The sequence below is a fragment of the Phascolarctos cinereus genome, unplaced genomic scaffold (assembly GCF_003287225.1).
Source record: "Phascolarctos cinereus isolate Bilbo 61053 unplaced genomic scaffold, phaCin_HiC Scaffold_4;HRSCAF=312, whole genome shotgun sequence".
In the NCBI taxonomy this organism is placed as follows: Eukaryota; Metazoa; Chordata; class Mammalia; order Diprotodontia; family Phascolarctidae; genus Phascolarctos; species Phascolarctos cinereus.
Window position 1 is genome coordinate 709,632,610 of NW_027555847.1, and position 19,646 is coordinate 709,652,255.

The 19,646-nt window shown below is 46.2% G+C and overlaps 1 protein-coding gene across 1 annotated transcript in view; it reads left to right on the forward strand.

The window, feature by feature from the left end:
• Nucleotides 1-19,646, forward strand: part of RNF10 (ring finger protein 10) — a 25,818-nt gene continuing 6,172 nt past the window's right edge. Inside the window, 13 exon segments of the mRNA XM_078154375.1 lie at nucleotides 1-236; nucleotides 11,371-11,567; nucleotides 12,695-12,894; nucleotides 13,505-13,595; nucleotides 14,569-14,599; nucleotides 14,602-14,676; nucleotides 14,679-14,751; nucleotides 14,835-14,971; nucleotides 15,475-15,635; nucleotides 18,171-18,305; nucleotides 18,658-18,937; nucleotides 19,087-19,220; nucleotides 19,451-19,568. Of these exon segments, the coding sequence (XP_078010501.1) occupies nucleotides 74-236; nucleotides 11,371-11,567; nucleotides 12,695-12,894; nucleotides 13,505-13,595; nucleotides 14,569-14,599; nucleotides 14,602-14,676; nucleotides 14,679-14,751; nucleotides 14,835-14,971; nucleotides 15,475-15,635; nucleotides 18,171-18,305; nucleotides 18,658-18,937; nucleotides 19,087-19,220; nucleotides 19,451-19,568 (1,795 nt within the window). The 5' untranslated portion in view covers nucleotides 1-73.

Below are 19,646 nucleotides of genomic sequence, written 5' to 3' on the forward strand. Positions count from 1 at the left end.
GCTCCGACCGAAGCCGCCGCCGCCTCCCCCGCCTCCGCCTCCCCCGCCGCCGCCGCCCTCGAGGCCCCCGTTGATGCCGCACAGCTCGCCCAGCAGCAGCAGCGCCGCCCCCGACATGGACAAGAACAGCGGGCCCCCCAGCTCCTCGTCAGCCTCTGGGGGCTGCAGCAGCAAAGGACAGCAGCCGCCCCGCGCAGCCTCGGCGGGGCCTGCCGGCGAGTCTAAACCCAAGAGCGGTAAGGGAAGGGAGCGCGCACGCGGGCGGGCGAGCAGCTAGCTGCAAGGGTCTCCCCCAGGGCGGAGGCAGCCCTTCCGCGTCCAGGTCGGCCTCCGCCCCTTTTTGGCCTCTCTTGGCCTCTTTAGTGCCTCCCCGGCACGAGGAGACGGTGGGGCTCTTTGAGTCCCAGAGGGGGCTAGGTGGTGGATTTGCAGTCAGGAAGACCGGGTTCGAATGCTGCCCCTGACACTAGCAGTGTGACCCCGAACGAGCCTCCCCAGTTCTCTTTTTCCCTGGTCTTGTGAGATTAGCCACTAATATTCGCTGAGTATCTTGGAAAGAATTCTGAATTCTAGATTGGAAGCCTCAGGATTTGGGTTCTAATCCGGGCTAGTTTAGCATGGTATGGAGTGCTGAAATTCAAGGAAATTGGTCGTCAAATCACTCCTCCCACGTTTCATAGCTGCATGACCCCTGACTAATCAAATAACCTCCTCTCCGCCTTAGTTTTTTAATCTGTAAAGTGGGAATAATAATAGTATCTAGCTAGCTAGATGGGGAAGTGGATAGAGCTTTGGGCCTGCAGTCAGGAAGGCCTGAGTACACATCTGGCCTCAGACATTTATTAAGTGTGTGACCCTGGACTAGTCACTTAACCTTTTTGTCTTAGTTCGCTGGGGAAGGAAATGGCAAACCACCCCAGAATCTTTGCCCAGAAAACACCAGATAGGGTCACAGAGAGACAGACGCCACTGAACAGCAACAGTGGTACCTATCTCTGGGGTCCTTGTGAAGAAGAGATAGCAGGCCATCTGAAAACAGTTTACAGATGAGCTCTTAGCATTTTCTGTCTGCACCTGAGACCATCAGCTTTCTTTGCCTATGCAAATCTTCTGACTTTTTTGCCGTTTGTAAATTTGGAGACTTATCTCTCCACTGCCCCAGACTTGTCCACCAAGATTTAGCGATCCATTTATGTTTGAGGCTGGACTTTAACAAACTAAGGCTTGCTGCATTTTAAGCTATTGATAATATTGATGTCATTTGTAGTAATACTTGTGTGACCTCAAGCAAGTGTCTTTCCGAAGGCCAAGGTTTACTTTCCTTCTTTATTTACCTGAGAAGGTGGGACTAGGCTCCTTCTGGCTTTACAGTCTGTGAGCTTGTGGCTGGGGGGAGCAGGGGTGGGATGACAGCTCACCTCTGAGGTGAAAGGGCAGAGCAGTATCAGACAAAGAAGGCTGGATTTGGCGTCCAGGTCCAGAGCTCCATGTTTCTGCCAGACACAGCTCACAGCTGTTTGGTTTTGGACCAGACGCTCTTCCTTGTCCCGGGTCTGTTTCCTTCTCTATGAAATGATCGGATTGGACTAGGTCATCTCAGTGGGCCCCTCTCACATGCCTGGGCAGGGGCTGAGGTGGCAGCTCGCTGTGGCTCTGGAAGCTGTCCCGGCCAGTTACCAGCTGTTTGAGTAGTCACGTTCCTTTGTCCTGGGTGGGTGGGTGGGATTGGGCTAGATGAAAGCCGAGTCTCACTCTCAGTTTTAAAGGTATGGGACTCTCCCCAAGGTTGGGTGATGATCTGGATTTGGAGAGAGGGGATGTGCACCCTGCCCACAGCTCTTTACCTCGAGTCCTTGAATTTGTGGGCCTCATTTTCCTCCCCTGGGGTTGGATTCCCTAGCACTTGGATGAGGTGATTTCTAAGGTCTTATTCTCCATGCAGGTGGGATGGGGCTGACCAGATGGTGCATCTCTTAAGTCAGGAGAGCTGAAGTGGCAGTTGCAGATTCTTGGGGCTGTGATCCTGGCCTTGCCACTCAGCCTTTGTGTGCTGTGGGGCTGGTCATTGAACTTCTTTGGGTCTCACTTTCCTTGATTAAAGTAGATTCTCTCCTAGTGCCCCTTGCCTTTCAAAGCAGTGACCTGGGAGTACGTGTGGGGTGGGGCTGCCTTCAGACCTGGTGATTCACTTCTAAGGCAGGAAGACTGAGGAGGCCTCACTTGCAATCCTGCTTTTGCTGTTGACTGAAATCATTGTCTTAATGATATTATATAGCTTCCATTGAAGTTTGAGTCTCTTCTTTAAATCGATTATTGATTATAATTCGCTTATTTCAGTTTTTCTTCCCTAACACGTGGTCAGTGTTGGAAAGGTAACGTACAAGCTGAGAAATGTTGACTCCTTCCAGTTCCCATTCATTTAGTGCCAGAAATTGGTTATAGCTAACTTGAGTGGAATTCTGTTCAAGTGCTTAACTTATTTCTTTATAGGCTGTTGGAGTGTCTAGGTCTAAAAGGGGCTCTGCTGTTTGCTAGCTGTGTGACTTTGGCAAGTCTCCACCTTCCTCTCTGCCCCCCAGCTGGGGTTGGACTAGATAATCCCCAGGGTCTCATGGCCACCCTACTTTCCAGTCCTGCCTTTGCCAGTGTCTGCCTGTGACCTTGGATAAGTCACTTCTCTCTGCTTCTGATTCCTGCTTCTGATGGGGGAAGGGGAGATTGGATTAGATGGCCTCTGAAGGCCATCTCTTCCCATCTGGGGCCGGTTGCAGGGCACAGTGGATGGAGTGCCAGGCCTGGAGTCAGGAAGACCTCGGTTCAGATGTGACCTCAGACACGAGCTATGTGACCCGAGCAAGTCACTTCACCCTGTTTGCATCTGTTTCCTCATCTGGGGAAGGAAATGGCAGACCGCTCCAGCCTCTGCCAAGAAAACCCCAAATGGGTCCACAGAGTCAGACAGTGGAGGCCCCTTGCAGCTCTAAATCTCTGATCCTATTATCTGTGTGATTGGGAGGAGTTGGATTAGTAGTGACTGATATTTATATGGTGCCTTAGGGGCCCTTTTATCTAACTGTCCTTCCAACTCTAAATCTATGACCTTCTGGTCTGGGTTACTTTGAGCAGGTCACTTCCCCATCTTTGGCCATAGTAAAATGAAGGGGTGGGATTAGATCATCTCTTGTTCCTTCCAGTTGTAACATTCTCTTAGTAGCAGGCCCTTTTCCAGGATTTTCTAATTCCAGACTCAAAGTTGTTGGGGCCATGTTGCTCTTGAAGAAAGTTATTTCCTTCTCTCAGTCATTGAGGTAGGTGATCAAAGGGTGATTATCTTTATTTCTCAGATGGTGAAACTGAGGTCAAAGGTAGATCTGAGCTTTGGAGCTGGGAGAGCTCAGATTTTAAGAACGAACTTTATTAACAGCTGGAACAAAAGGGTTTACCCTACATGGGGAGCAAGTATCAGAGCCAGGATTAGAACCAGGGTCTGCTTTAACCTTCATCTGAGGCTAGCTGTCAGAGTCCTTATCCACCTCTCCCCTTTACTAGATCTGGAAGAAGCACATGTTCCACTGTGCCCACATTTCTGAGAGAACCAGTGCCCTTTCCATCATCTCTACCACCATATTAGGCTGATGCCTTTCCTTCCTTGGACCTGTTTCCTCTGGAACCTGAGAATGTTGCGCCCTATGGTCTTTACTGACCCTTCCATTTCGTTCAGTGACCTTGTCTTTTCAGCTGTTCCTTCCTTCTCCCCAGAAAGGGGAGGGACAGAGAGGTAACTCAGCAGAGCTTCTGGTCACCAGGATTTCCCTAGTGAATGTATGCAGTCCTAAAGCACTCTTTAAACTGGGCACCTGGGTCCTAGCTTAGAGTTTCAGAGAACTTTGTCTACTAACTTTGTCTGTAATGTGTAAATTTGCTGTTCTGATGCTTGCCTTGTCCCAGCTACAACATTTCAGGGTAGATGAGGACTCAGATTTTAGCTCAGTAGAAGAGGATTTAGAACTGGACCTTGGAGGTTGGCTGGTCAGATATCTTCATTATACAGATGGGGAAGCTGGGGGCCAGGAGGAATTGAGTGGCCCCAGGTTAGAACTAGGTAGTAGGTGTCAGAACCAGGCTTTCTGGACTCCAGAGCTCTTTTTGCAGAACATTGCTGCCTCATGAGGGCTCTTTCTAGTTTCTACCACCAGCTAATGGTGAATGGGGCCTCAGTTTCTTCATCTGTAAAATGAGGGATTTGAACTAGATGGTTTTCAAGTTCCTTGTTTATAAGGGGTAACTCTGCCCTTGTGCCTGCTTATCATAGAGAATTCTAAAGCTTCAAGGAATGCTGAAGATCATTTAGTCCAGCTCCATTATTTTACATAGTAGGAAACTAAAACCCAGAGATGGGGAGTGACACCAAGCCCCAGGCTGCTGCCAAGTCCCATCTTCCTTCCTGTTGTGTCCAGGCTCCATTTCCCATCTCCTCCTCCTCTGCTCCCTCCATTCACTTTCATTTTAATTGACTTTGCAGTAAGCTAAACCAAATTCAGACAAATTAGGATTAGAACATGGGTTAGTACTGGAATACAGGCACATCTACAAAAGTTGAGATTTATTTCAGAGTCTGAGAAACAGGATAGCGATGCCTAAACTGATATTAGGTTGGTAATGTAGCAGCGAATCTCAGAAGCTTAGAATAAAGGCGTAGATAGTTTGGTTTTAGGCAGCTTTAATATTCTCTCTTTAAAGAACACAAAATGGGGCGAGAGAGCATCAGACAGCACCCCTTTACAGAGCAAAGGTCTCCAAATGAGGTGTTCCCTTTGTTTGAGTTCAGAAACAAATTCTAACAGGGCCATGGATGTAAGCTGCCTTGTACCTTGGCACACTGGTTTATCGCATGCTTTCAGGTTCACAAAGTGCTTGATGTGCGTTTGTAAACTGCTCACTGTTTATTCCATTTGACATTTGCTTATGAAACCTGGGTAATAAGACAACGGATCTAATTGTGTTGTTTCAGAACATATGTGAACAGACTGAGCCAGTTTATAAAATGACAGAAATGTCTCAAGCACATTAGTGTCCTTTCCTAAGCTGTGACCCACAAGTGCAGTGAACAGCAGGCCTGAGTCTCGGATTTTGTACACGTGGGATTTAATCACAGATCCTCTTTGAATTTGAGTATGGATCACCAGGTCAGCCAGCACTGGAGAGATTCGATGGTCTGGGCAAGGGATTGGAAAACGTTAAAGGTGCCATAAGGAGCCTCATTCTCTTGATGAAAAGAGAAGGGAAGGAATGTTTTCCTTTTGCACTCTTACCCTCAGGTCAGAGCTGTCTGACCTGTGACTCTCCCGTTTCGGGCCTCCAAATTTTCGGCTACTTTTTCTAAGTCTCTATTTATGAAGCTTCTGTGTTTCTGATCCAGCTGTTAACAAAGTCCTTAAGTGTGTCCACTAGGGAGAAAGTATATGAAAGTCAGCAACACTGTTAAAAATGATGTTTTATTGAAGGTGTGTTATCTGTGCTCTGCTGCCCTGAAATTTGTTAGGTAAATGACCTGAGTTTTGCTTTTGTCTCTAGGATGGTAGAGACTTGGGTTATAGCCTCATACAAGCAAATATTTGTATTAACTTGTTGGCAAGTTATATGCTGGATAAATATGGATTTATTCTGATTACCTAATAGGGATTCTCCTCTGTCCTTAAAATTCAATACATATCTTTTTCCAAGATGTTACCTTAAATTTTTTGGTATGGAAATGAAAAGTTATGGAATGTACTGAGAATTTTATAACCAGAGGCCTTCACTTTTCTGAGTCCTGTGTAAACACACGGATGACAGTCTCTTAACAAAAGTTTTGGTTAAGATAACTTGTTTGAAAACAAAGAAACCTCACACAGATCTGCTTGTGTTTACCAGTGCCTTCTTCTATCTGCTGTTACTTAGATGCTCAGGGAAAAAAGAGACTCCTGGTGTGTGCTTGCCGTGAGAGTTAGTTCCCTACCAAACATGACTCCTATAAACCTAACAGAAAGGTTAAAGCATAAAGTTCACTCTGTGTGTTTTAAGTATTGGCAGATGTTCAGGGTTGTATTGAATTATGACTCAGCTGTTGGTTGAAGGTAGCTTGCGTGTCTGTTTAACATAAAACTTAAGAAATGCGTTGACAGCCATGTTGTGTTGATAGCCTTTCCCCCAAATGAAAGAATGGGAATGGAGTTCCAAGTGACTTCTGCTTCATAAGCAGGTCTTGAGCCCTTTGGAAGCTCCTGTCCTCTGAGCAGTCTTTGTTTCCTCAAGGGCATTAAGAAGCAGGAGTTGGGGAGGGGCTCGGGACTGTGAGGAGCACTTCAGGCTTCATAGCTTTCCAACCCTTCCTTTCCCCATGTCTTACCAAAAATCACACCAAAGCTGCCTCTAGTTTAAAATGTCTAACTTGGGGAGATTGAAAATGGTTACATTGTCTTAGTTTTTTTTAATTTTTATTTTTTTTTTATTTTTTTGGCTAGGCAGTGGAGTTAAGTGACTTGCCCAGGGTCACACAGCTAGTATATCATGTGTCTGAGGCCGGATTTGAACTTAGGTCCTCCTGAATCCAGAGCCGGTGCTCCATCCCCCGCCCCACCTATCTGCCCCACATTGTCTTAGTTTTAACCCACAAGCTCAGTTGCCTTCATTCCTGCCCTCTGTTGGGGATGAAGCAGTGTGGCTTAGGAGACAGCGCTGGCCTTGGTTTAAGGAGAACCCGTGTTCCTGATGCTGCTCTCTTTGAGCCCCACTTTCCTCTGTAGCGTAGACATGTTGAGACTCAAATGAGGTAGCGTATGAGGCAGCCTTGAAAAAGTGCTTTGTAAATGTCTGCCATTATCATGTGTCCACCTTTCATTGGAATACTAGAAATAGGTAAACCCCAAAATCTCCTTGGCCTTTAAAATTGGAACGGCCCATTCTTTTCTCCAGTTACAGCACGATGGGTTTTTCCAGATAAGCTCCCTTACCTTTGTTGTATTTGTGTAGCTGACATTTGTGGAGGCTTTGGATTTGGATTATAGCTTCTTTCCAGTAATAATGATAGATGTTGTAACTCTTGTGGTAAAGAATTAAAAGACACTGTTCTAAGAACTTTCAACAGGGAAATATTCCATGAGCATTGCCCAGAAAAAAGTAGGAGAGAGGAGAAATTAAGGCAAATGAATAGGAAGAAGGAAGCTTAGCTTTGTGTAGTGAGCATGCGGCAAAGCCCAGTTGTTGCACCAGAGATAAGACTCTTGCCCCATCCTACTGGAGGGTGGACCCAGTCACTGTTGAGGCTAGCAGAAGTTCAGGTATTGAGGCAGTTCTTTCAGGTTAATAACGGGGCCTTCTGTTCTTCCTGTTCATTTACTGTGTGTCAGAAGTTTGCTAGTGCAAACTTATTCGCCTTTAAGAAGCCTCAGAATTATACAGGAAGTTTGAGATGATGATGATGGCCTCAGAAAGTGGAATGACTCGAATCCAAACTTCTTTAAGAATATTTGTGTCTTCTAATGTGTAGGACTCTTACTGTGTAGGAACTCAATAGGTGCTGCTTGGGGAAAAAACTTGGATTTTTTACTCAGGTCTGAGGAGCTTACATGGCCTCTTTCTGCTCTCCCACAAACTAGGGAGCCAGCCCTTCAGGGTGTCTATCACCTGTCCACACGGCCTCCAGTCCCCAAACCTTGGCTACATATATTCCTTTTAGTATTTCTAGTCATCCCATTGAAGTCCTAAATAAATTAGGTTAGCTAGCCTTGTAGCATACCCCTGTGCTGAGTCTTGTGGGTAAGGAACTGGACCATGATCCTCCCGTGAATCAGCAGTAATGACTTCCTAGCTGGTGCTGTGACCTAAGTAGTGCCACCTGTCCGTGCTTTCACAATGGAGTTATATGTGGGTATCATGTTGCCAAATAATTTGTTGTGACTCTTGTTGAAAATGATATATATGGAGCCCTTAATTTGGAGGTGGGGAAAGAGACTCTTAGGCAGAGATCTTATCATTGCTGTGGAGAAGGTAAATGGGCAGGGGCTCTGTAGTCAGCTTTGGAGGCCCCGCCTTGTTGACCATCACAGATCTGGAGCTTCGAATTTGGGCCAGTTAACCAGTTAACCTCGTCTTGTTTTGGAGCATTAGTTAGGACTAAGTGCTTCCTTCAGGGAGGGGTCCATCCAGTGCTGTGATCTTGCTTAAAATTAACTCTTCCTGCTAAACAGTCTGAAAATGAATCCCTATCGGCTAGTCACTGTCTGGCTAAGAAAAATTTGCCCTAATGTTATCCTAGCCAGCTTTCCACAAACAAACAGCCTCCTTGCAAAAATAGTGCTATGAGCTTTATCTCTGAGCCCCAGGCCTGGCTGCACCTTCAATCTTTCTGCTGCCGGGTGTGCAGTGTTAGAGATAACATACCCAGACCCTCAGTTCTGCTGAATTGACTTGCTGGCCGTAGCGGAATGGAAGCAGAGAGGTTGGGGTGGAAGAGGTAGCAGTAATAAGATCGTGTATTTGTAACTCGGTCAGTTGCAGAGTCTCTGGTGTTTCAGAACTAAGTACTTCCCGGACTTGCTTTCTATCAGAGTGATTCTTTAAGTGTTATGAAATTGTTCCTTGTCAGTGTTGTAATGGGTGGGGGAAGTCTTGAGTAATGGGTGGGGGAAGTCTTGAAGATTGGCCTTCTGGGTGAGTTGACAGGTCGATGCAAATCAGGAACCATGCTCACCAGTCCTTTTATTTCACAGTGACTCCTAACATGCATGTAACTTGCCAGTGCCCTAAGAAATGTTGAAATATTTGTGCTCATCTCTAGAAGTAAAAATTTGGCCATGTGCTGCTCTTTTCATTGCCCCTACCCCCCCCATTTTTTTCCCTCTTTTCTCAAGATTAATTCCGGGGAAATGAACAGTCAGAAGTATCTCCTGAATTTTCAGCTTTTTGAGGGATTAACAACATAATTTTCATGGATCCAGGGGGATTTCCATGATCAACATCAAATTCACCTTTGAAAATTGGATCCTTTTCAGTTTGTAGGACGTTTGTGACAGCCCTCTTGGAATCAGATATAAATGAGTAACAAGACTTAGTTTTCAACTTCAGTCAAGAGTTTGAAAATTGTAGACACTGCTTTTGACCAGAATTATTGGGAATGTCAGTATGAGTGAACCCAGGGGATCCCCTTGTTGTTGACCATCCAGTCAGACCTGCTGGCTGCTGTCATTTTGCCCAAATGGTAGCAATTGGTCTGGCTCTTCAGTGCCGCAAGGGGATGAGATGGGGAGCAGATTTGTGGGTGATGGAGCCCACCTGAAGAAGCTGACCAAGCATGGGGGCTGGTGCCCACCCCTGCAGCTGAAATGTAAAGGACCTTTGCTGATCCTCAGGTTTCAATTTTTTTGGGAAGCCTCCGTCTGCGTCTATTTGGCATTCAGCTTTGAAAGTCAACTAAGCCTTCCTGACTTCTGAAAATTGTCTTTTTCTAGTTTATAAGGCTAATGTTGGTTTGAGTCATACAGTTTGGGGAGAAAGCCCTGCAGAGCTTTGATTCCCTTCATTGGGCAATTAAGGGTCCCCCCTTCTGTTTTCATGAAGTATTGAATAACTTGTGGTTTTGACTTGGTTTAGATAAATTTTTACTAAAGGGGAAATTTTCATTTTTCTTGAAACTTTTGTGCATTGCTACATATATTGCAGGGTGGAATTGCCAAAATTTCTGTTTACATTTTACTAGTTACAAAGTAGACCTGTGATTTCATTTCTGTAGGGAACCTCCAGGTGAGGAAATTCCCTCTACCAGTGAAGCTTGGCACCTTCTCTGCAACATCATGGTCTTAGATGTCTGGAACCCTGAGAAGTTCAAGGTCTTACTTGCCCAGGGTTACAGCCAGTGTATGTCATAGGTGGGAGTTGAGCCTAGGCCTTCCTGGTTTGGAAGCCAGCTCTTTAGCTTCTAAGCCAAACTGCTTCTCTCATTTTTCATAAGATTTTTTGAAAATATCCACAATTTTGCTTCACTTAGCCACTTCCCTTCTTGCATTGGAACGTACACATGGAATGAACAAATGAATTAGGAATAGAGTGGTTATAGAAGGCGTATAAGATTCAGAACTGGAGAAGGACCTCGAGATTATCCTGTTGAATTGCCTTATTCTACAAATGAGGAAAATGAGCCCCAGTGAGGTTGTGACTTACCAAGTCCCACGGGTAGTAAATAGCAGAGCCAATTGAACCAGAGACCTCTGACTCCAAGTCCAGGCTTCTTCCTCTTATGATTTTGGTGTTGGTTCCAAATCAGCTTTGATATAACTGAAGTATAAGAGCGGTACCTTCTCCCCTTTTTTGCTGCGGGCTGCTTTGGGAACTCCTCCCCTCTTCGCTAACTTTGAATTTGGTAATATCTCAGGTGTCAGGCTTGGGGCACGTGGTTGAAAGGCCCAGTAAGTATTCAGTTTAGAGTTAAAGATCATAGTCATACATTAGGTTTCCTAAAGTTTTGTTCACCCTGACTTTTATTTAAATCCATTAATGATATTCTGATAATATCGATTTCCATAGTCTAAACTAGGAAACTTTATTAGGTTGTCTTGTCTTTCTGCCTAGTTTATAGATATGTATGAAAGGTCTAGGCTAAAGTTACACTTAATGGTTTAAAGAACGTATGTTAGCTCAAAACCGAAATTTTCTAGGTAAAATGTGTATTCTCCTATTCCCTTGAATTCCCTGAATTTAGCTTTCCTCTTCCCTTACATGTGTGTTGTGTGTTCGAGTGCTTCAACTTGAATAATCTGGAAACAGCATTGTTAATTAGGTATTTGACTTGGGTTTTATTGTATTTCATTGATTTCTTGTTTTACAGTTTTGTAGTCATTGTGATGTTGCTATTAATTTTGCAGCAGTTACTATGAGTCTTCCTAGTTTTTTTAAAAATTTCTCCCTATTTCATCATTTCTTACAGCTCAGTAATATTTACTTTCACTGGGTCCTGCACTGTTTCCATGAGTGTTTCTAAGAGCAGTGGCTATTAATTCTGTAGAGGGAGTACAGTTATGAGAATCAACCCTTGAAACTATTCCATAAGAACCCCAATCATTAAAAATGCTGAGGGTCCATAGACCATAATGCCAAAATTGGAATAGGATCATGGGAAAGTTATAGCAGCACATAGTTGTGTTCATCCTAACTCCAGAAGAAACCAGTAGAACCAGCACGGATTTGTAATTAGTGCAGCTAGTCTAGCCTTGGCTTTTTGTAATCTGTTAATGAAGGCCACCAGCTTGGCCCAAACCCAGCCATGGGGATGGGGGGGGAGTTATGAGAAGCGGAGACTCTTCACAAAGCTTTAATTTGTGTCTTCTTGCTTTTTAGATGGAAAGAATGCAAGCACATCCAAACGTTATAACCGTAAACGTGAAACTTCCTATCCCAAGAATGAAAACTTTACCAACCAGTCCCGTCGCTCCAACTCACAGAAAAGCAAAACTTTTAACAAGATGCCCCCTCAGAGGGGCGGCGGCAGCAGCAAACTCTTTAGCTCTTCTTCTAATGGTGGAAGACGAGATGAGGTAAGGCTTCTGTGAAGGTTCCCTGGACTCTGAGAAGCATGGCAGCCTGCCAACTGTGTCTCCACTTTGTGAAGATCACCGAAGTATCACCTTGAGTGCTTGTGGGAAAGCCCTGCCATTCTTGAAACGCTTGCTCCTTCTTCCTCAGAAGGTGGTGAACATGCCTTTGGAGACGGGAACGTGTTTTCAGGATGGCTGCGAATCACAGCATCCGTAATCGCTGGGTTTTGAGGTGTTTTGGATGATTTGGTTAACTTTAGCTTTGTGTAGAGGCTCTTCTTGAAGTAGGAAGGATAATATCCTCTTTAGAATTTCTTAGTTGTAGAATGACATTTAAGATATGTCGTGGCCGGCTCTAAGTCACACTTGGGTGGCATGACAATGTCTTTCATGATGGAAAACCTGCAGGCTGGGCCATGTGCTTTTACAGTATGTGTGAGAGACATAGGATTTCTTTCAGATGATTGTGTGTTTGTACCACTTGTTAAATTGGTTTTTAATTTGATGCTGATAAGATTTATTTCTAGCCTGGGAATTAGTCAGCCCACAAGTCGTAATTCTGTCAGTTTCAATTAAAAATGAGTAGAGATGTGTCTGAGAGTCTTTTCTGGCAGGATCCTTAAGCTTGTGGGAGGGAGCCACAGCAGGTTGGTCTCCCAGGGAGCTCAGCTCCAAGGGGCAGTGTCAGCTGAGGCTGGCCCAGGGAGCAAGTAGCTAACAAGGGTGAGGAGGAGATGGGCATCTTGCTGCAGGCTTTTGTTTAAAGGAGAAAATAAAATAAAAACCTCTCTGTACCCAGATTTGCACAACAGAGGTTCCTGCTGTTTTCTGTTCTTAGATGACTTATTGCCCTGTAGGAGGGCAGACTGGCTTCGTCAAAACAGTCAGCACAATACAGATTTCCCGCTCCAGTTTTTGGGGGCCCTTTTACTTGGCCTGATTTTAGACTGTTCTCTTTGGAGTGGGCAAATGCTTTGTTTCTGTCTGTTTTAATCTGTTAGCTACGGCTTCATTTTGTCCAGTGGCCAGAGTAGAATTTAATGAGTAGTGGGGGTGTTGTACTGGCATCTGAGCGAAATCAGTGCTCGGGTCATCTTCAGCTAAAATGGTGCTATTTTTTTCTCAAGGTAGCAGAGGCTCGACGGGCAGAGTTCAGCCCTGCCCAGTTCTCTGGTCCTAAGAAGATAAATCTAAACCACTTACTGAACTTCACTTTTGAGCCCCGTGGCCAGGCGGGCCACGTGGAAGGCAGCAGCCACGGCAGCTGGGGGAAGAGGAACAGATGGGGACAAAAGCCTTTTAACAAGGAGCTCTTCTTGCAGGCCAAGTGAGTAGGCGGGGGATTCTCTCCTTCTCCGCTGCTTGTGAGGGGCACCTGTGCTTGTGTGCTGGGGGCGGGAGGCGCGGGGGGAGCGAGGCACCCATTGGCGCGGTAAGGACCGGACCGGTGGGGCCACGTCTGGGGTAGAACTGCCTTCTTACTCAGATCTCCCTCTCTCGAACACCGATAAAATCTGCTTGTTGTTCTAAAGATGTGTGGGGCTAACCGTAGGACGAGGCTTGAATCTGATTGCAGGCTGGGCAGCCATTTGGTTTACTTCCCTGTTTCCCAAGTCCAGCCTCCAGGGACAAAACTGGCTGCTTGGCCCTTGACAAAGCAGCATTCTGGGCTATTTTTAGTTCTAGAGAGGCTTGGGGGAGGGGCTGGACTGGCTTTTGCGATGGTGGAAATTGAGTTCAGTGGTTCTTATTAAACTCAAGTCCATGGGGCCCTTTTGTAACCTTTCAAAGTAGAGGTTCTGTGCGGTACCCCAGTGTAGAGTTCTGTGTACAAGATAGTATATGGGACTGCTTTTGACTTGAAATTGGACAGCATGGCTATCGTTTGCCAGATCTACTGATGGGCTGCTCTTTTCCTCCCCCAATTCCCCTTCCAGCTGCCAGTTTGTTGTGTCCGAAGACCAAGACTACACAGTGCATTTTGCTGACCCTGACACCTTGGTCAACTGGGACTTTGTGGAACAAGTGGTCAGTAGCACAGCTCAGCTTGTTGACAGGGGGTGGGTGAAGAAATTCAAGGGGTTCTTCCCTCCCTTCCTCTGTCAGGTCAAGTTTCTGTTGAGACTTCTGTGTCCTCCAGGGGAGAATCTTAGTTATGAAGTTTTAACCCCATTTTCCAGGGATAAGGAATTCAGTGTGTAGCTGGGGAATCAGCACTGGTTCTGGGTGTAGTTGGGTTAGAGCAGCCTCAGTTGTAGCCTCAAGCTCTAGTAAAAGGTCTAATTGTGTCAGAAAGCAATAGCCAATTGGACTTCGGGGAGGGGGTGAGTTGACTTTTAGACCCAGAAGGTGATGATTGCATGGAACATGATTTCATTTGCAGCTGACTGTTTGGACACAAGGCTTGTTATGCAAATATTTGGACCCAATCAAAGTAAAAATATCCCCAAACTTAGTCTCCAGGGACAGAGCCAGCAGATGATTGAGCCACACAGCTGTATTTCCTCATCAAGAGAAGGGAAAAATAAAATCATAGAGTCATAGCTGTTTTCAGTATTCATTATGAATGCTAAAAGTTCTGGAAAGCCTTTGAACAGTCTCTTGCTGAATCATACCAGTGGGCCTGATTTATCTTGTAGATCTTCTCTAAAGAGAAAGGAGTCCTCGAAGGAATCACCTTTCTTCTCTCCCTACCTTGGAAAAAGCGTGGGTTCTTGTTGGTATAGAACTCAGTGCATTTAAAGGCAAACTGAAGCTGCTTCTCAGCAGATTTGAATTAGAATTCTGCTGGGCATAAACACAGTTTAACTTCATGTCATCTGCCAGGGCGAGAGCTGTCTTGAAATGTAACAGATTTGCTTGTAAATGGCATTTATAAATGGTTTCTCTCGTGCACAATAGAAGGTATGAACGTGCAAAGATTTTTTTGAGGAGTGTCTGGGATGGTCAGGGAGGGGCAGGTTGGTGAGCTCTGCCCCGTCTCATTCTTGTGCCTCTCTAGCGCATCTGTAGTCATGAGGTGCCGTCCTGCCCATATGCCTTTACCCACCAACTGCAGCCAAGATCACACGCTGCGGGCACATTTTCTGCTGGGCGTGCATACTGCACTACCTTCATTGAGCGAGAAGACCTGGAGTAAATGTCCCATCTGCTACAGTTCCGTTCACAAGAAGGATCTCAAGAGGTGAGGCTGACAGGCAGTGCACCAGTCCGTAGCGCTTCAGGTGCACGTTATCTCCGCTTGACAGTTCTCTTCCCGCATTACAGTGTTGTTGCTACAGAGTCACGCCAATACGTTGTTGGCGATACCATCACCATGCAGCTCATGAGAAGGGAGAAGGGTGTGTTAGTGGCTTTGCCCAAATCCAAATGGATGAATGTAGATCAGCCTATTCACCTTGGAGGTGAGTTACCTGCTTAATTAATAGTACCTTGGCACAACCTCTCCAGAGCCTCCTAACTAGGACGTTTGACTTCTGAGTTGGTAGACCAGGGATATCAACCCTGAGGCCCACGAGGTGTCCCCAAACTCCCAGGTGCGGCCAGAACCACATCCCAGTGTAATTGGGAAATGTTTAACAAGATAAATAGAAATACGGTACAATCTAGATGATGTTAATCTAGTTTTCTAAGTCACTGTGCAGCCATAGGGATCCTCTGTTTGAGTTTAACACTGCTGTGAGAGGCAGCCCTAATCTGGTCCAGTCCCACTTGTGCTTGCTGGATGTGGGTTTTCTTGTTGGTGTCACGAGACCAGCAAAGTGAAGCGATCTTCAGCGTCCAGGCCTGATTACATCTTATGTGCAGTGATTGCAGCCCTGATAGTGACAGATATTGGTTTTGGTTGTGCGTCATTGGTATTAATGAGTTTACCAAGTTGGGGTCTGGGTTTTTTCCCCTTGGACAGATGACCAGCACAGCCAATACTCTAAACTCCTGCTGGCCTCCAAGGAGCAGGTGCTACAGAGAGTGATTCTAGAAGAGAAGGCTGCCCTGGAGCAGCAGCTGGCAGAGGAGAAGCACTCTCCTGAGGCGTGCTTTGTGGAGGCCGCCCTCCAGGAGCTCAAGGTGAGGAGACCGAGCAGAAGGGGCGTCAGAGAGACAAGCTGGGAGAGGGAGTCAGTGTTGAAATCACACACAAAGGCAAATCAGGGGCTTTTCGGTGTGCCTCACTTTCTGTTTCCCATGAATTAGTTTTGTGCTGTGGCTTCATTAGAATATGATCCTGAATCCTTAAAGGAATGTTCAGTTGTTGGGTGGATTTATTGCAATTAAACCCCTCAGCAGCTTATCTGTTTACTGATGTGTTTGCTGATGCCTGCTTTGTTTGAAGCACAGCCAGATTCCATGAGGGGGGAAAAGATGAATAAAATGTGGTCCCTGCAGTCACGGAGCTGACCCTGGAGTAGTAGCTGGTGTAATTAGAAGCAGATCCGAGGCCCTCCAGTGTGTCGTTGGTGGGATGACAAGACAGGTGCAGACATCCTGGCGGGTCATGTAACTGTGTCACAAAACTGATCTGACCTGACTCAGTCCCATCCCCGAGACTTTATTACAAAATCACGAATGGATCTATAGGGAAAAGATAGCTATTCTAAATGTAATAGCAAAACATTGGAAATGGCCCGTGTGTCTGACAATTGGAGAAGAGTGCCATTAAAAAGCAAAGGAAACATCTAAGGAAATGTGGAAAGATGTATGTGAAACCAGAACTGTACACAGATTTCAGATATACTTTGCATGTAATGCAGTTTACAATCCTTTTTTAGGAAGAGAGAAAAACGAGGTAAAAGGATTTCTAGACAGACTTGTAAGTCACAGAAAGGCATCTTCGTTTTAATTCCTTCAGTTCTTCCTTATTAAAAGCTAAGAGGAGCCTTGGAGTCAAGCCTTGAGGGATGGGTGTGGTGTTTGTGGACTGAGATGCTGAGGTGAGGGCAGCTTGTGGGATTACCAACAGGGGATCAACATGTTACTCATAGGGTAGGGACAGCAGAAGAGGCACAGAGGGGAAAGACAGGGCCCCAGGGAAGTCCAGTTTGGCCAGAGTATAAAGGTGTGAGGGAGGGATGATGGGAGAAGGATAGTTAGGACCAGCTTGTTCACATCTTAGATGAGTGTTAAGGACACTGAAGTGCTTGAAGAATTCTGAGTAAAGGCCACATCAATATTTAGTATCAGTTAGAGGAAAGAGCCCTGGTACTGATGGGTTTTCTTGCTTCTAGTGATAGTTCCAGTGACAGATAATGAGGGTCTGAAGCAGGTTAGAAGCAGGAGGATTTAACAAGGTAGGACAGATGTGACGAAGCATTTCAGAGGTGGCATAGTTAGGCCTTGTTGCCTCAAGGGGCAAGGGAGGAAGGAAGAGAAGGGAGAGAAAGATGACTCTCGATCTCAAGCCAGGGGGCCTGGGAAGAGGAGGCGACCATGGGCACAAGAAGCAGGCTTGACTTGTTGAGTTGGAAGGACGGATTCTGGTGCCCCGATGGCACTTAGGCTCAGAATTAATCTACACTTCTCTAAGAGGAGGAGGGGCAGCATGGAGCAGCTGTTTCTTAAGGTCCCTTCCTGTCTACACATGCTGTCCGATTTTAGAAGAATCTTTTACAAAAAGAAATTTTAAACATTTTCATTCGTATCAGACAAAACGGTACATCCCAGAAACCTGTCTAATAAATACATTCCCCCAAAACATTCACTTTATTGATGACCAGAAGGGAAGGATGTGTCCTTTGCCTTGGATATTATAGTTGTCTCTCTGAGTTGGCTTTATGTTGGCATAGTCACATGGTTTGGTTTTTTGGCTCCGCTCTCTTCATTCTGTATATGCCTAATTAAGCCATAGTCCCTTTATTCCTGAAGCATTCTGGTTAATTGACAGACATTTTTCCTGTGGAGCACTTCACACTTGAAGGTTTTCCAAGTACCTTTGGGAGAATTTGAGCCTGGAGGAAATTGCCTCTATTTTAGGCTGCTAGGTTTCCCTCTGGTGACCCCTGCTGGACATTGAGAGCATCGAGGGAATTTTGCCCAGGTGTTCTCTGTTTCTTAGGGGTCTGGTTCTCAAATTAAAATTACGTACTTAATTCGTGTCCTTTAATTTTGCCACTACTGTCCAGTCTTTGGTTTTCATCACAAAAACTTGTCTTGTCGTATTGAAGTCAAGTCCTCTGTCCAGAGGACTGTATGCTGGGGAAGCATTCTTGGTAAAGCAGTCTACCGTCGGCCTTTTGGGCTGTAAACATGAGTGGCGAGTGTCCTTGTTGTTCTAACAAGACCTCTATTGATTATGCTCATTCGCTGATAGTGACAGCTTTGGGCAGAGATGCCAACAGGCCTTAGCTGGCAGGACTAGTTAGAGAAAGAGGCAGGGGCCAGTCCAGTGAAGCAGCCTGCCCCACCCACTGTGGAAGGGCATCTCTGGCCACCAGAGAGCTTTCACGTTGTGTTCCCTTTTCCTGTGGGCTGAACAGCCTGCTTGGTTAGACTACATGGCTGTCCTTGTGTTGCTCCTGGGAGAGGATATTATGGTTCCTTTCCCTGCAAAAAGGATTTTCTTTTTCAACAAGATGGGATGAACCCCACGTTTCTCTCTGGCATTAGGCTCGAGAGGAAGCTTTATCAGGATTGGATGCAGCCAGAAGTGGCCAGGTCACTGATGTTGTGACAGCTGTAGAAGAGTTGGTCCTGATAGCGGCCCCCTTGGACAAAGAGCCACTGCTCCAGCCTAGACCCCAGGTGGGTGTGTTCCTTGATGCTAATTAGCCCATGTCATTGCTTACCTATTACTATTAATGAGCTTGCAGACGTGCACCTTGTCTCGGTTGACTGGGGCTCCCTAAACCCTTAAGCATGTGCCCATTCGTTTTTCACATCTCTGACATAGAGAGGAGTAGGTGGTCAGTTTCCCACTTTTAGTCTAGGGGAAACAGAATCCTCTAGAGGCCAGCTAAGTGATTTACCAGAAAGAAGACAGAGGGAGTGCTAGAATCCAGATGGTAGCTCCCAGGCCTGTGTCTTTTCCACGGGATGGTGCTGATATGTCTTCTTAGCAGGAAGTGGATTTGCTGTTGATTAGCTTTTGTTTCAGCAGTGTATACTGGAGTATCTGTCTGCTTTTGATGAAGAAATTGTGGACCCTTGCCCTAGAGGATCTCCTTCTCTTCCTCTTCCTTCTCCCCACCTGGTGGAAGAGGAGGAGGCAGGGACTGAGCTGGAGCCTGGGGTGGTAACAGAGGTATATGACTCGGAGACACTGGATGGAAATGGTATAGAAGGGACCACATGCAGCAAAATCAGCCAGCAGGAGCCCAAGGCCACCCTTGGTGCCAGATCCTTGGGCAGCTCTCCTTGTTACTACTTCTATCAAGGTTAGTGGCACTCAGGAGGGCGGGGCTTCTCTGCAATTGCTTTGATCAGACTACCAAAGGGCTCTGTTCCTATTCTGAGCCATTGGGAGGGCTTCGAGACTTGAGAGGAAAGAAGGCTGGGGAATGGTGATGGTGACTCTTGCCCACAGCGGAGGATGGCCAGTACATGTTTCTGCATCCTGTGAATGTGCGCTGCCTGGTGCGGGAGTACGGGAGCCTGGAGCAGAGCCCCGAGAAGATCACAGCCACAGTGGTGGAGATCGCTGGCTACTCTATATCGGAGGTGAGGGCGGGTGTTGTGTGTGCAGACACTGCTCCTGCTTCTTTGAATTCTGAAGACTAGTGGAGACGGAGCTGAAATGCACTGCCAGGCCCTGGCAGTGTCCTGAGCACAAGGCAGCAGGGGGACCGCTTCCTCAGAGCTGCTGCGGTTTTTGTGCCCAGGGCTTTGTGGACTGTTTGCAGTGCGGTGCTTAGGCCTTTGTTGAACTTTGGCTCCCCTTTGCACTGTAGGATGTTCGGCAGCGGCATCGTTACCTCTGCCATTTGCCTCTCACCTGTGAATTCAGCATCTGTGAACTGGCTCTGCAGCCGCCTGTTGTTTCCAAGGAAACTCTGGAAATGTTTTCAGGTAAGCATCTCTCCCTGGGGGGCTCCACGTTCTTTTTTTATGGCTAGAAAACCAATGAGTGACAGCTGCTTCAGCCCC